At 35.7% G+C, this 16,134-nt stretch overlaps 1 protein-coding gene and 1 long non-coding RNA gene across 10 annotated transcripts in view; one reads left to right on the forward strand and one right to left on the reverse strand.

The window, feature by feature from the left end:
• CAMK2D (calcium/calmodulin dependent protein kinase II delta) overlaps positions 1-16,134 on the forward strand; it is a 363,055-nt gene that overhangs the window by 311,166 nt on the left and 35,755 nt on the right. For 2 of the 9 annotated variants that reach the window (XM_056802996.1, XM_056802995.1), the window contains exons 13-16: positions 1,711-1,748; positions 6,638-6,697; positions 10,179-10,220; positions 13,511-13,559. In XM_056802996.1, the coding sequence (XP_056658974.1) occupies positions 1,711-1,748; positions 6,638-6,697; positions 10,179-10,220; positions 13,511-13,559 (189 nt within the window). Of the gene's footprint in view, positions 1-1,710; positions 1,749-3,120; positions 3,154-6,637; positions 6,698-10,178; positions 10,221-13,510; positions 13,560-16,134 lie in introns of all 9 variants that reach the window. The other 7 variants (XM_056802997.1, XM_056803000.1, XM_056802998.1 and 4 more) reach the window with 7 other exon arrangements.
• Positions 2,775-8,778, reverse strand: LOC130455097 (uncharacterized). The gene is made up of 2 exons (XR_008912980.1): positions 8,412-8,778; positions 2,775-3,200 (listed from the first exon to the last, which is right to left on the reverse strand). It is a non-coding gene; the product is annotated as an uncharacterized LOC130455097 (long non-coding RNA).

A 16,134-nucleotide genomic window follows, 5' to 3' on the forward strand; every position in this document is an offset into this window, starting at 1 on the left:
TCAGTTGTAACATCTTGCATTTGACAATATTTTTTATTTTTAAATAATTCTGTTTCATTGCAAAAATTCTGTTTTTCATTGCAAAACTTGTTCTTTAAAGTAATTTGTCCATGAGTATATGGTTATAAAGTGTTTTTTTTTCTTTTCTTCCTTTATGTGGAATATATTTCTTGTGAGGTAAGGTCCATAGTAACCCAAAGGGACATTTCTGCATTTCCTCAGGCCAAATCCCTGCTCACCCTAAATCATTGTTTTCTCTCTGCTTGCTGTTGCAATTCTTCTAAATTTGCTTTCCTAATTTAACTGCCTCCAAGTTTCTGTAACAATTATTTTTCAGCTCTAGACAATTACGATTGTTCACTGCTTTATTGTTCATTTAATTTCTTCAAAATTAATAGAATTGTGGCAGCTTAAAAATATGTACAAATACCAAATGAACACTTGGGGTTATCTTTTATACATGGACCAAAGGGGCAGTGAGATTATGGCACACACTAACATAAAGCCAACTAATTCATCTTTCAAATCCATATATTTAGGAAGCTTTATTTTGTCTAGAAATTACATTCTAAAGGTTAAATTCACTTTTTGGCTTCTCATATGGGGCTGTCACCAACTGAGATCCCCATTGCTGCTTATGACACTTTATTTGTGACTATGTTATGCTCCATGTATTTACTGCCAGCAATAGTTTAAGGGTTTGTCTCTCAGGACGTAAGCATAGTTTTAAGGGACTACCCTTTGGGTAGAAAGGCCCTGCCTGAAACAGAAGAGAAGCTGCTGATATGATAATGGCTTCTACATTTGAATTTTTCTGTTCTGGTTGACTGACATTATGATGTGATCATGTCTTAGATTTTATCTTCTGGTTGTTTTGTTGTGTGTTTTTTTTTTTCTTATTTCAAATAAAAGGATTTTTATTCCTTGGGCCTTTATGTTCTAAAATAGAATGCTTTTTTCCTTCTCATTATAAATATTAGATAAACCCTGAAATTGTTCAAGGATTTGCCTTTCATTTTAGCCTAAATTTAAAATAAGACAACCTTAGAAAAGAAAAGGAAAATCAAATTGTAATTTTGAAATAATTTGCTCCTGACATAAAAGTTGTAAAATAACCATTCATTTTAAACGTGATTACTAGGATACTGTTGAAGACCAGGATTGGGTGGTTGGAGGAGGGGGGCATTAAGGAAATCCATCACCATTTTAAAGTTATAAATGGAGATTTAAAAAAGTAATGTTTTTTTTTTCTTAGAGCAAATTTTTATAAAGTATTTTAATCCTCTGGGAAGAGGAGTCTGTAATGGCAGTCCTGATACAGTCACTGTTCTCATAGAGATGTGAATGAGGGCATAAAACATTCTTTCCCTTGTCTGAAAAGAAAGAAGTCAGTTTTCTGCTTTACCACACTTTAATCCCACTAAAGTTCCAGTTTCCTTTTCATAAACAAAAAGCAACCGAGTAAAAATCAGCTTCTAATGTTAATGAAATGAAAAGGAAGCCTGTCAGCTGGTGCCTACCCAGTTAAAAATGAGAATTCTGTTCTAAATTCCAAATGACCAAATTGGGAAAAGGGATACTGCATTTATTTATCTTGTGAGCAGTGGTTTTCCAGTGTGCACTGGATAACTGTACACAGTAGCCAGAGGGCAGGTGCCCATAGGTTTGGTTAGCTAGCCCACTAAAATGGAATTTACTTTCATTTTACAGCAGCCAAGAGCTTGTTGAAGAAAGCAGATGGAGTAAAGGTAAGTAGAGCAGATGCTTTCGAAATATTTCAGGCTTTGTGTTTCTTCCCCCCTTCAAATGTCAAATACCAGTTCTTCGTCTTTGTAGAGATTTTTGGTGGGGGGTTTTCCCAGCATGATGCTGGAAATATACCGTTTTAGATTCTAAATAATTAAGTCTATGAAGGTAATGGAGTAATTTATTTAGTGAAATAACAAGAAAAAGTATGCCTTGCCTAACTGATTTCATTACAGATATTTTTGACCTGGCATTTATAGATGAGATCATTGAGCCCGGTATTTAAATGCTGCCCTGCTTCCTTGCTGATATTAATTACCACAATGAACTGATAATCCTTGTCAAAGACATAATAATGTGTATTTCTCATCAGAGTGTGATTAAATAATCTGGGAGGGAGGACTGTACTAGCAGAGAGTTCTCCTGAAGTCTCCTTGTTAGTGTTTTCCTGTCACAAGGCCTTGGGCCCTTTCCAAGGTGAAAGCCTTGAGTAAATGTTTTGAAAATCGGCCAAGAAGCTGCACACAATTTTTTGGTTTCCTTTTCTCCAGGGATTCCTCGAAAACAAAAAGGAATTCCAATCAATAACATTCTATACCTTTTTCTTTGGACATTAGCTGGTTTTATAATAACTTGTTTTTGACCAAACTATAACTTTGTCATTATATTTCAAATTTTATTTTTTTTATAGAATGCCCTTTAAATATTTGGTCTCCTAATAGATTAGCCTATTCTCAATCACCACACAGATGGGAAACATTTTGCCATCTAAATTTTCAGACTTTTGATTTTAGGTTTGTATTCTACCTTTATATAGGACCCAAAGTCAAATGGTGGTCATTGTATATTCTAGCTACAACACAGGGACCGATTTATGTCTGATATAATTGAATTGTACAAGGTCAAGTTTCATCACCTGCTTAAGACTAATTTGGACATTTTAGGACCTTTGGATATAAGAAATGTTTGTATTTTTGTGTCAAGGTATAAAATTTACCATTGAATCAAGGATTGTTCTCACTGACATCTCTCATGTTTTCCATGTATATTTTAATAATGACACTTACCATCTGAATTTTCTAACATGACCTAAGCTCTTTAAAGTCTAACAATGGTTTTAGTTGTCCTTTGCAGTATTTCTGTGTAATTTTGCGAAGCAGCAAGACTCGTGTAACTACTGGGAGGTCTTAACTTGACTATGAAACTTATGTAGAATGAACACCTTCCAGCGCATTCCCCACCAAACTCCCCCACCCCATGCAGTATAGAACTTCTTGCTGAAGACAAAGCTATTTTTGTTCTCCATGCTTTGAAACTTTAAATTCAACCGGTCACGTTTTCTTCTCTTCCTCTCTCCTTGACTGGTCAATTCAGAAAAGGAAGTCCAGTTCGAGTGTTCAGATGATGGTGAGGACCTTTACCTGCCAGATTTTTCCTCCTGTGAAACATTCACACTTTAGAAATAAAACAGATTTATTGACATTTGTATCAGGGACAGGTCTCTTAAAATTCTGTGTTGATTCACTTTACTGCCCCCATCTACAGTAGTACAAAAATGCTATTTTTTTCTTTATTTAAACTGAAATTTAAAAAAAAAAAAAACAAACCTCAACCACCAAGGGTTTTTTCTTGCCACATTTACTTAATTCCCTGTCTTGATATTGAAAGGATTTTTCCTAGATTAGACTGAGCCCAGATCTCTGTTGGGCAAAATGAACAGACTGAGGCAGAATTAATCTGTTTGTTTCAACTATTGTCACAATGAATGCAGATCACCTAATAATCAGTTTAACTGATAAGGCCCATGATAATGGGGGGAAAAATAACCAAACAAAACAGCCTTATCATAGTCCAGCTCATCTGCTACATAAGATATGACCTCAACATTCTTCTGTTACATTTGTATATGTGTTCTGACACTTAAAATAAGCCCAAGTAAGACTAAAAATCGAATTATCTTGGATTTTAAATATTGATATTAAATCACAGCAAAAAGAAATATCAAAGCTTTTACTCAAGATTTTATAAAATGGTTCCCATTATTTAGACATCATGTTCATGTTTTCAGAACAGACTAATAAGAAATACTGACTTTTCCAATTTAACAGAAATGCAAAAAGAAATGTAAAATGGATGGCTTTTTGTTCCCCCTTCTTAGTTCTACTGAGAGGCAACATGCTCTAGAAGATAGAAAACTGTTCTTAGAATCAGACAGATCTATATCTGATGCTTTCTGGCTGTATGACCTTGGGCAAGTAATTTAACCTGTCTTTACTCTAGGCAATGCTCTAAGACTGTAGATTGCTGGATATTTGTTGATCTGCTTTAGTAAAGGGAGACTTTTCATATCTTGTTATTCGGTTGTTTCAGTTGTGTCTGACTCTTTGTGACTCCATTTGGAGTTTTCTAGGCACAGATATTGGAATGGTTTGTCATTTCCTCCTCCAGCTCATTTTACAGAGGAAGAAACTGAGGCAAACAGGTTTAAGTGATTTGCTCAGGGTCAGACAGTACATATCTGAGGTCAAGCCTGAACTCTTAGTTCCCCGACTCCAGACCCAGTGCCCTCTCCATTGTACCATCTAGAAGCCCTAGGCTTCTCATATGGAAATTCCAGGCATCAGTAAGAGCACAGGTTCCTCCTCTCTATCTGTTCATTTGAACCTCAGTATTATACATAATCAGTAGTTTTATTTGCAATAGGAAGGCCATAACAACTATGGCCTCAATTAATTTTATGCCCAGTATTTTTTTTATTTTTTTGGAAAAAAACTTTTGTTTCATTTTAATGCAAGCACATTTAAATATTACTGGGAAGGAACTCACTCCATCACTTATGATTTTGTTTAAAAAACTGGATGTTAGAGGGTGCCTCAGTAAAACAGAATGGCCCTATCCTTCACCCTGGAAAGAATGGCTGGCTCTTTTTGTATATGTATTTGTGGTTATCTATGTGTATACTGACAGGGCCATTTTGACTCCAGTGGAACTATTTCACAACCTTACTACAAGAGAAATATCAATTATCTTCTGACTCAAAAGAGAGAGAAATACAATCAACTGAGAATGTTTCCTGAGAATGTATTCTTTTGCCAAACACAAGCTGGTGACTATTTTTCCTACTTCATTCTAAGAAATCCCAATATTTGAGTAAAAGACAACTATATTTTTGTGTATATATTTTGCATTTCTTAAATAGGAAATGATTTATTCACTTTTTCCATTTTTATCTGTCCTAACTTAAATCCTGTATTTTTTGCCCCTAGCAATGACCTCAAGGATCTCTTTTTTAATTCTTTAATGCCAGAGCACAAATTGATACATTGACTTTTATGTACCTTGACCCCAAAATGTCAGTGACATTAAAAATTTAGCCAAAAGCTGCAGTATAACTTTCACTTAAGCCCTATAAAGCAGAAAGGTTCCTAGTGATACCACCAGAATTTTGTCTTTCTTCCTTTATTTGCATGCAACTGAACTCACTGCTACATCTTGTTAAAAAGACACACCTATAATAATACACGTCCATTCACAGTGTGTATTAATGCAACATGCTATAGAATAGTAAGGTATCATCTTTCATAAATTAATCTTGTCATCTTCTGTCTTCTCCTGCTATTGGTAAGTGGCAGTTTCAGCAGAATCTGTGCAGAAGGAAGTATAAAGAAGCCAGAAGATTATGTTGTTTGATGGGTCTTTACCTGTTTTATTTGACCCAAAATTTGAAACTAATCTTTTTTCAAGTCACTACATGTGATTCTAAGGAAAATGTGTTAGCGTTTCTTTAGATGGTGTGTTGCTTAGTTCATTGGTCATAATAATTAATGAAAAGGCTGAAAGAACACAATCCTAAGAAAATGTCACTTTCTATCCATCCCCACTAGTCATAAAGCAATTTGGGAAATCTATGGATTTCCAAGTATTAATCATATTATTTAGACTGCAATTTCAGTACCATGCCAGTGCAATGATAAGGTCATACCTCGATGGTTTCCCTTCTCCCTGGGACCATTTACAGATATTATAGCCTCCTTTGAATTGCTTAAATTCTAGTTTGGTAGCTTTCACTCTGTAAATTACATTTAAGGCCAAACTGTTGACTGAAGGGGGAATTTTGAGAGAATGTTGTGAAGTACAGTGGTTAACCCCAATAAAAGATAATTAATGTTGTTTTCTATTGAGCAACAACACCAAAAAAACAAAAAACAAAAAACCCCACCATTTTATATCCAGAAGATCCTTTTAAAAATGGGTGGTTATTTAAGTTTAACTCTCTGACATGCCCATAAAATGAAAATTTATTCTTGTAGCCAACTCATCTTTAACAGTTTTTAAGGTGTGACAAAACCCACACTTCAACAGAAAGCTTAAATTCCTTTGAATTCCTAATCGGATTATCCACAGAACAAACAAACAGATGGTGGCTCTGCAGAGAAAGTCTCTTCTGTATTTTGCTTTTGACTTCAGGCCCAAGAATAAAGAGAATTGAAGAAGTCTTAATGTGGGCACCCCACTGAAACCTGGGAAACCAAACTCAACTGGGAGAACTTGGAAATGATTTCTCTAGGCATTGCATTCATTTGAGCTCCCTTTTAGAAGAAGCCCCTTTGCCTGGTCACTAACATGGCATCATGGTGCCTCACTGAAGCAGCCAAGGCCTGATTTATCATGCAGCCATCACAAATACTGTGACTAGTCTATGGGTACCAGAGACTAGAACTGATCATCAAACCTGCCAGCCATCCCAGTTTCTTTCTTTCAAGTTCATGACTTCATCTTCAGTTGCTCTTATCTCCATGTCTATCACCCTTATAGACATGCGGCGTTATGGAGCTATTGGCTTACCAGGAGGTTTAAGGCTTGTCTTTTTCTATTTTCTGCATACCTACAGATCAACAGCAAAACCAACGTGGTAACCAGCCCCAAAGAAAATATTCCTACCCCAGCGCTGGTATACCTGGATTCTTCTTTTCAACCCAAACTTAAGTTCTTTTCTATTTTCTGTTGTTTCCTTTGTTTTCACCATTGTTTCGCTTTTCAAAATGTGGTATTTTTTTTTAAAAGTGGTTGTTCTTTGTGATTTGCTTTCGCTTTTATTTTATGAGGAGGCCAGCAATATGCTTCTAACATTAGATTTGTTCATTTACCAACTGGACATGGAATTGAGAGTTATGTTGGTGGTAGCTGGTCCTGTTTGCATGCTGTGCTAGAAACTGAGCAGATTTTGCTTTGGGTGCTCTTAGTTTTTCTCCTGATGAAGCTCTTAGCTCTGGAATATGTCATTGGTGATTGGCCAAGGAAGCCCAGTTGGTGACATCAAGGAGAGCTAAGGGGATTGCTATTAGCCAGCAATCAAGTAGGCCTTATTCAGATTCCAAGCTTCCATCTTATCTGGAAGTCAGCAAGGCTTTGGAAGACTTCTCTTAATAAGATCAAAAGGCTCTGAACCTGAGAAAAGTCTTCATGTGCCACTGTTTCACTCTAATACAGACTATAATGCCACAAAATATTGTTGATGGTTAGAGGGAAAAACAAGGGCAAACATCATTTGTTATCACTTCAATCCCTTGGAAATTTGCAGGCACCAAATTATTTTTAATCTTTAAATCCAAATTATGGGATTTAAGTCATTGGATTTCAGAAACTTGCATTTCTCACATATACTGTGCTTTGATAAATTATTTCTAGGAAACCCTTCTCATCTTGAAAATTGTCCTTTAAAGTACCTCTCGTTCTAAGAAGGCTTGACATATATAATTTCAAATTTGAAGTTGAGAATTATTTTAGTTTATATAATCCAAAGTCTTAAACTTTTAAAAAATGTCAGGCATGTTCTGTTATATGGTAGTACCATCTGTAAATTGAGAATAATAATAGCAACCTACTTAACCAGGTTGTCATGAAAATAAAATGAGCTATTTGAAAAGTACTTTGAAAACTTTAAAATACTATGTAAATGCTAGTTATTATTATTATTACTCCTACTACTACTTAGTACTGATAAGTCATGATGTTGTGGTTCAATTCCATTAAGTATTAGGAATTTCAAACAAAAGAGGAAACATAAGGGATTCATTTTTGATTGGGAATGTTCAATCAGAGCATCCCTGAACATAGGACCAAGACGATAGATCAATCACAAAATGTCAAGAGAGAGATTCTAAAATGAAGGAAGGATTATCAAGGAAGAGTAAGCTGTAACTCCTAGTAAAAATATCAGTGTTTATATATGGCAGGCATTGAAATCTGAACCAGTTCAACAAGCATTTTTTAAATAAATTTTTGGTGGAGGCAGCTAGGTGGCTCAGTGGATTGAGAGCCAGGCCTAGAGATAGGGAGGACCTGGATTCAAATCTCAACTCAAACACTTCCTAACTGACTCTGGACAAGTCACTTAGCCCCTAAATGCTTAGACCTTACTACTCTTCTGTCTTAGAATTGCTACTAAGTCATAAGGTATGGGCTTTTAAAAATAAATACTAAAATAAATTTTTGTCATCTGTTGTTTTTTTGTTTTTTACATCACCAAATTTTTCTTGGCATCCTTCCTCTTACTCCAACCAGAGAACTATGAAGAATAGTTTTAAATTCCAAAAAAAGAGAAAGAAGATAGGAAAAAATCAGCAACACAGATCAGTAAGCACATAGCAGAAATCAAAGAATACCTGCAATGTTCCATATTTGTGGACTCTCACCTCAGCAATGGAATGGGGCAGGATTGTGCTTGTTCAGTAAATGTTCTCATTGGCTGAAAACTTATTCTGTCTCCTTTTGGGGGGACGTGCTTTCAGCAGTTACCTACTCCCTATCAGGCCCTAGGATAAGCCCTGGAGATGCAACTTCTCAAAAGGAAAACAATCCCTGAGCTTGATGAGCTTTTAGGGAAGAAAAAAAAAACATATACACAGGTAACAAATATAAATGATATGTGAAATGAATAAAGAGTAATTTGGGGAGAGGGGTGGAGCTCTAACAGCCAGAGAGAGGGCCAGGGAATGTGAACTGAGCCTCCAAGAGTACTGAGGATTCTAAGGGGCATTGGAGAGAAAGGAAAACATTCCATAATGGAATCACAGCTTCTACAAAGGGCCATATAGAATATTGTGGCACTATAAGTTTCTTCCTTCTAAAATCTTTTCAGTGTACCACCATGGGAATGCATCTCCAGTTTTACCCATGGAAATACCATTGGGACAGTAGTGTTTTCTTTGCAGAAATGTTATATGGCCAACTTTGCTGGAATCTATCCAGTTGTTAAAGTGGAGATACCTCTTTTACTGTTTATTTTTTGCTAATATATTTGAACAAATACAGATGATGAACAAATACCAAAAGAGGTTCCAACATTTCCAAAGGAAACTGAGTTCACTCTTGATTTTTCTCTATTCTTTCCAGTCATATATGAATGATAATTTTAGAATTGAAGAGAATATAACTGGAAATAGCTGAGAAGCATTGTGGTATAGAGAGCTAGCTTGTCGTGGAATCAGGAATATTTTCTTATTTCTGTTATATATTGACTTCACCAGGCAAACTATAATCTTTCAGTGGATCTAGGCAGCTCTAACACTGAGATAGTCTGCTGAAGCATGCAGGCAAAGTTTATAAACAAGCTTTCCCAGGGGCAGCCAGGTAGCTCATTGGATTGGGAGCTAGTTCCTGGTTTAAATCTGACCTGATGCTTCATAACTGTGTGATCCTGGGCAAGTCCCTTAACTCCAATTGCCTAGCCTCTTCTATCTTGGAACTCATATTTAGTTTTGATTCTAAGAAAGAAGGTAAGAATTTAAGAAAACAAACTTTCTGGAAATGCATTTTAATTTGTTAATTCTAATTAATTACATTTTAATTTGTATTGGCACATTTTAATCGTATCAATAACATTTTCTCCATCAATGTCTTAAATATAGACAATCAACAAAACTAAATAAATCTTTTGTAACATCAGAACAATTCATCTGTATAAATAGAGGGAATTTCTTACACTAGTGAAAAAAATAGTCCAGTCCCTAGCACTTTCCCCATACCTAGAAATATCATTTCATTCTCTAAATTGTCCCTTATGGGAGGATTTGGTCGATATTATGGGGTATAGTTGTATAGGATAAGCCTCAGAGTTTAAAAACAAAGAAATTAAAATGTGAAACAGTGAGTGCCTCATTCAAACAAAGCCTTGTAGGTCCCTGGACCACGAATAAGGTCTTTTGCATGCTGCTACTTTGGAGGGTGGTTGTTGAATTTTGTGAGCTATTCAGGCAGAAAACTTTTCATCCAACAACTTGTTAGCTGCAACTTTTGACAGCAGTAAACATCGCTTCTGCTCTTGTCATCGTTGATTTTTTTTAAACCAGCTCCCTTTGCTCTGTCCCTTACACTAGTAAGACAAATGTATCAATGCAAACTGTTTCTTTCTCTATTTTGTTCTCACTCAGGAGCCCCAAACTACCGTAATCCACAACCCTGATGGAAACAAGGTATTCAGAAAGAATCAACTCCATCTTGCTTTTGGTTTTTGTTTTGTATTTATTGATTTTTTACAAGATGCTTTTACATTTCATGGAAGTTCAAACCAAAATGAGTTCATTATCCAGAATTAGACAAAGACATCTTCATCATTTCTCTCTTTTTAATTTGTTTTTAAATCCAAGGCCTCCATAGTTCTAATTTGTTTAAGTAACTCACACCCAAAAAAAAGTCTTGTTCTCCCCGAAGCCTTTCAGAAGATCATTTTGTATCTGAAGCCATCATTCCATCTGCTCCTCTTTCTGTCTGCATGGTCATGCAGCATACTGTGGATATGTTTTCTGCATGGAATTTTAGATTTTGTTGCTATATCATCCAGCTTTCTGTACGATTTTAACACTTGAGTTGGCAGGGACTTTGTCTTGATTTGGGGTAGCTTTTGAGTTTGGATCAGTTCTGTTGTCAAGGTGTTTCGTTTGTTAATTTCCACGTATTTGTTTTTCTGCATGACTTTGAGCAGAACATGGGAGTCTCATCTCCCCGTACATTGTGCTCCTTGTCTTCTCATTTGCACTTCCCGAAAAGAGATTTCATTGTTCAGACCGAGGATCTAAAAGCCAAGAAGACTATGGTTATATCTGCTCTAAAATAATAAATCGTGTGGTTGCTCTCGGCATGTTGGGGGTGGAGGAGGGGTGAATAACTTACACACTTGCATAAGTATCTAAAGGATGAAAGGAAAAAAAAATTCTGAATGCATTACCTTGCTCTTATTCAATTGTCATAGAGTTCATTCCCCCTATAGAGGTAAACAGATGTTACCATCCATCTTAGTCAAATTCTATATTCAATCATAGACTGCATTTCCCTCAGGGTGTTGTTCCAGACCTAGGTTGCAATTTCCCTCTTCAATAACCTTACCTTGCCACACATTTAAAAACAATAAAACAGTGAAAGGAAGGGAATAAAGTATTATGAAGTATTGGTGTTCATAGCACTAACATTTTAGATTTTTTGCATAGCCCTGACATTTTAGATATAGATTTTCTCCAAAATCTCCCATTTCTCTTTTGACTTCTTCAGGAAGTCAAAATAATCACACAAGGGGGGGGGGGGGGGGGAATTAAAACAAAAAAAAAAGAACAAAAAAAGAAACCCAAAGTTATAAAGGTCATCGTCAGCAAAAATGAAAGTCCAATCATAGAAATCGGCGTGGATGCTTCAATAGTACTAGCTACATTCCTTGTGAGAGTTGTTGCATGGTATTCTCTCTGCTTCCATCCTTGACTTTAGTTTTACAGCGCATGATATGACTGTGACCTTTACCCACATCATGGATTGGAATCGAACACCAAGTCACCCTCCAAAAAGCATGGGGATGGTTTTCTGTATACATTGCCTTTTATATGCTTGATTTATGCTTGTACTTTCCATGGAAATAGTGAAATCAGTGTTTTGTTTTGTTTTGTTTTTTAACATGTTTACCTTTTTTTATATATATAGTTTCAGAAAAGGACACTGACCAGAGTTGTTTTTTTTTTAATCACTCTAAAAAATGTGTTTGCCTCATTGAATATGTCTGGACCTATTACTTTTTCTTCATAAACTATTTACAATTTGATAAAATAAGGATGGAATCTACTCTGTTCCCACCTATGGCATGTTAATAAAACATGACAGAACTTTTCTTCTCTCCCCCCCAAAAAAAAGCTTTCCAGAATCATTCTGGATTGCAAAGTAGTATTTGAATATTGAAGAGATTTAAGAAATAATCGTTTCTCTCAACATTGGCAGTGTCCTTTTATGGATCTTACTAATCTTTCACTTCATGTATTGTTTCATTGATGCACGTGTATGTAGCCTTGGCTTTTCATTGTGGGAGAAGGGTTCTTACCAGTGTGAACTGATTTCTGATGTAGGAGAAATTATATGGCAAATAAATCTAGTAGTAGTCAATGAAATTGTATTTGTCAGGGCCAGACAGATTCTTTTGAAACAGGTTTCACTACATATCAAATTCCATTTTCCTGTCTTTTCCTCAAATTATGGAATAGAATTTCTTCACCAATGCACCATTCTACACACAGGAAGAAGTCATATATGTTGCAAGGCCTCATCAGTAGACAGATGGAAACTTAGGTTAATATCCCACCTTTAACACAAATGAGCTTTGTGGCCATGGTAAAGTCCCTTAATAACTTTGAGAGTTATTAAATAAAATAAATAAACAAAAAGTTAATAAAATTAAGTTAAAGTTAAATTGTAAAAGCCCCAAATAACTCTGTGAAAGTAAAGGTTATATAATGGATTTTTTTTCCCTGTCATTGGAGGCAATTTGTACATACAAGATCCCATGATCAGAATATCATAGATAGGTATTCTTATTGTTGTTAACAATAATATTGAGCTAATATTTCCATAGGGCTTAAGGCTGCAAAGTGCTTTATAAAAACATCTCATTTTATCCTCACAATAACTTTAGCAGAGAGGTGTTATTATTATAAGGCTTAGAGTAGTTAAGGAACTTACTTTGGATCACATAACTAGTAAGTGTCTGAGGTTGGATTTTAACTCAGATCTTCTCTCTCCCAACATTTAAATCTAAAAAAAATATTAAAACCAGCAGGTCCAAACCTCTCTTTTCCCCTTCCTTTATTTTATAGGCAAGGAAACTGACTTGCCCAGGGCCACACAACTAATAAGTCTGAAGCAAGATTCAAACTCTGTCCTTGCTGACTTAAAAGTTCTTCACAAAGATGAAACCACAGGTCCAGACCTAAAAGATGGGGTGGGGGGGAAGAAAAACAATATTTCTATGTATAAAACTTAGCACAGTACTTTAAATTTAATAGTTTTCAATAAATAGCAGCAGATTTGTTGGATAATAATGAAATTTCTCTAAGGTTAAAATTTATTCATATAACATGAGTGTTCTCTATTAAAATAGATTTAGAATACCTCATTTTTAAAAAGAGTTTAGGATAAATAAGACTCGTGTCATTGTTTATTTTTTAAATGGAAAGTCTTTGGTTTCTCTGAGTAACCTAATATTACTGCCTCTGCCCACCCCCAAACTGGCCATGACATCACAACACTCCCTTTTGAAATGGACAGAATATAGTAGCATTTTGATCCTGCTGAAACCATCAGTCTCTGTGCCCATTTGCATGTGAACACATTGACACACCTGGCTTTGGGATATGCATGTCCTGTGCACCACAAGCTACATTACTTGCTTAAATGTATGAGAATCCCATGGGAAACAACCGTGTGCATCTGAATTCTGTCTGCTTCTTAACAGGAGTCCACGGAGAGTTCCAATACAACCATTGAGGACGAAGATGTGAAAGGTATGACTAAGACCTAAACAGCTAGGAAACTGAGGCACAGGTTGAATTAATGGGCAAATATAAGATTGGATTATTGTTGAACAACAGTATTTTTTTTCTTTCTAAGAGGTATTTTAATAATATCTAAATTAATCTAGATATGCTTTTCAATTGTCATAGAATTGCATGACATTTAATCCTACCATGTAATTTTAAAGCCTCAGACCTTGTTTTGTGTGTGTGTGACATTTGATCGATATATAATTATAGAAGGAAACAGATTTCATTTAAAAATATAATTGGGGGACGGCTTGGTGGCTCAGAGGGGAGAGAGCCAGGCCTAGAGATGGGAGATCCTGAGTTCAAATCTGACCTCAGATACTTCCTAGCTATGTGACTCTGTCACTTAACCCCAAGGGCCTATTCCTTATCACTGTTCTGTCTTGGAACCAATATATTCTATCAAATCTAAGACAGAAGGTAAGAGTTTTAATATATATACACATATATACATATATTTAAATTTTATGTCTGTGTATATATATATATATATATGTGTGTGTGTGTGTGTGTGTGTGTGTGTGTGTGTGTGTATGTATATACACCTAGAAAGGTAAGCAGAATATCAAAAGAAGTAGTGTGGTATAATGAGGAAGAAACGGTCATTTTTTAAAAGGAAAACTCCATATATTTATGTCATACTCTGAAACCAACTGATTTAGGTAACCATGGACAAGTTATAAAACCTTTCAGTCCTCTACGCAGCTCCAAGATTAAAAGGTGCAAATAATGAGTTTCTTGTCCATGCTAGAGAGGACTGTTTTCATATTGGTGAAATCACCAATTGCATCTAGCAGGGGGAAAAAAGTATCATAAAACCCACCTAATAAAAACAACTGTAAAAAGGAAGAACTGCATTGTTCCAAGAGCCAGGGTCTTCTCAAGTGGTATTGTCTATAGGGAAATACCCAAAGTTCTCCTTTTGGTTTTCCATTATCATATCCTTTTGTATATTTTTACATTTCACTCTGATGCTTTATTCTCTTCTGTGTCCTTTTTGGTATTGGATGAAAGAAGAATTTTAAATCCATCCATATTTACTGCTATTTCCCAAGGCTCTCTGCACATATTTAGTAGACATTCTGGTATAATAGAGTTTCTTCTTAATTTTTTTTGCTACCAGTTTTTTTGGTTGTGTTATTTTATTTCAGTTCTTCTAGAATTATTTCATTAGTTCTGTAATAGCTCTCATTCTGTTCACAATGCCTTTCTAGTTCATATTAAGTCCCTTGATGGCTGGGGTTGTTTGTCTGTTTTTGGTGGGGCTTTTTAATAGCTTCTTAACTCCTAAAACAATATAAAGTTTTTAAAATAACTATATAGCCATTACTGTTATTTATTTAGTTGCATCAAATAAAAGGATTTTTCTGAAAAGTTGCTTATCTAATATGTACTGTAGGGCAAAGTATATTTCAGTAACTATGTAGTCATGGGCATTTGGGAGAGGAAGAAGGGTGAGAGTTGATAAGTTTTCTGCTTCATTTTCAGTTGGGTGGAATAGTAAAAGCTGGGGGAAGAGACACCTTACTGTATCAATTACACAGAATCACTGACTTAACTATAATATGGATGAATCAATAGATGTACAAAGAGTGTAGAGGAGTAGTTTTTTATTTAATCAGTCTACTCATCAGTAGGCACCTAGGTGGCACAGTGGATAGACCTGGGGGCAGGAAGACTCATCTTCCTCAGTTCAATTATGGCCTCAAGACACTTAATAATTGTGTGACCCTAGAGAAGTCACTGAACCCAGTTTGCCTCAGTTCCCTCATTTGTAAAATGAGCCGGAATAGGAAATGCTAAACCACTCTAGTATCTTTGTCAAGAAAACTCAGATGGGGTTATGAAGAGTCAAACATTACTAAAACAACTGAACTCATCAGTGCCTGGACCGTGTGCTTCAATGAAGGACAGCTCATTGTATCACTGGGGCCAGGTGGGATAGACATGTCTTATCAAGTGAAGGATACATCTGGAGGCAGCTACATGGTAGAATGGATGGAGAGCTGGACCGGGTGTCTGGAAGACTTGATTCCTATCCAGCCTCGGACATTTACTAGCCATGTATTCCTGTGCAAATTACTTAACCTTGATTTGCCTCAGTTTCCTCAGATATAAAATGAGGATGGCCTCATTTACCTGCCACAGTTGTTTGGAGGATAAAATGAGAAAACATTTATAAAGCACATAACATAATAACTGCCACCTAGTAGGAACTATGCCAATTCCCTTTTCAGAAAATAACATAATAATAGCAACAACTATAACAATTTCTAACATTTCTATATGTTTGCGTAGCACTCTACATACATTATCTCTTTGGGGATTTCATATTGGCCCTATCAAACAAGCAACATTTGGTTTTTTGTCTGTTTAATTCACATGTTTCTTTCAAGGCTAGTGGAAAGATTTCCTCCCCCTTTGCATAATTTTCTGGAAGACTGAATTCCATACATAATTTCACCATGAAAATAGGAGAAAGAATCTCTCCGATATCTCATTCACAGTGTCTTCTCTTAGAAATTGCTTAATAAAT

Source organism: Monodelphis domestica, chromosome 6 (assembly GCF_027887165.1).
Source record: "Monodelphis domestica isolate mMonDom1 chromosome 6, mMonDom1.pri, whole genome shotgun sequence".
Classification (NCBI taxonomy): domain Eukaryota; kingdom Metazoa; phylum Chordata; class Mammalia; order Didelphimorphia; family Didelphidae; genus Monodelphis; species Monodelphis domestica.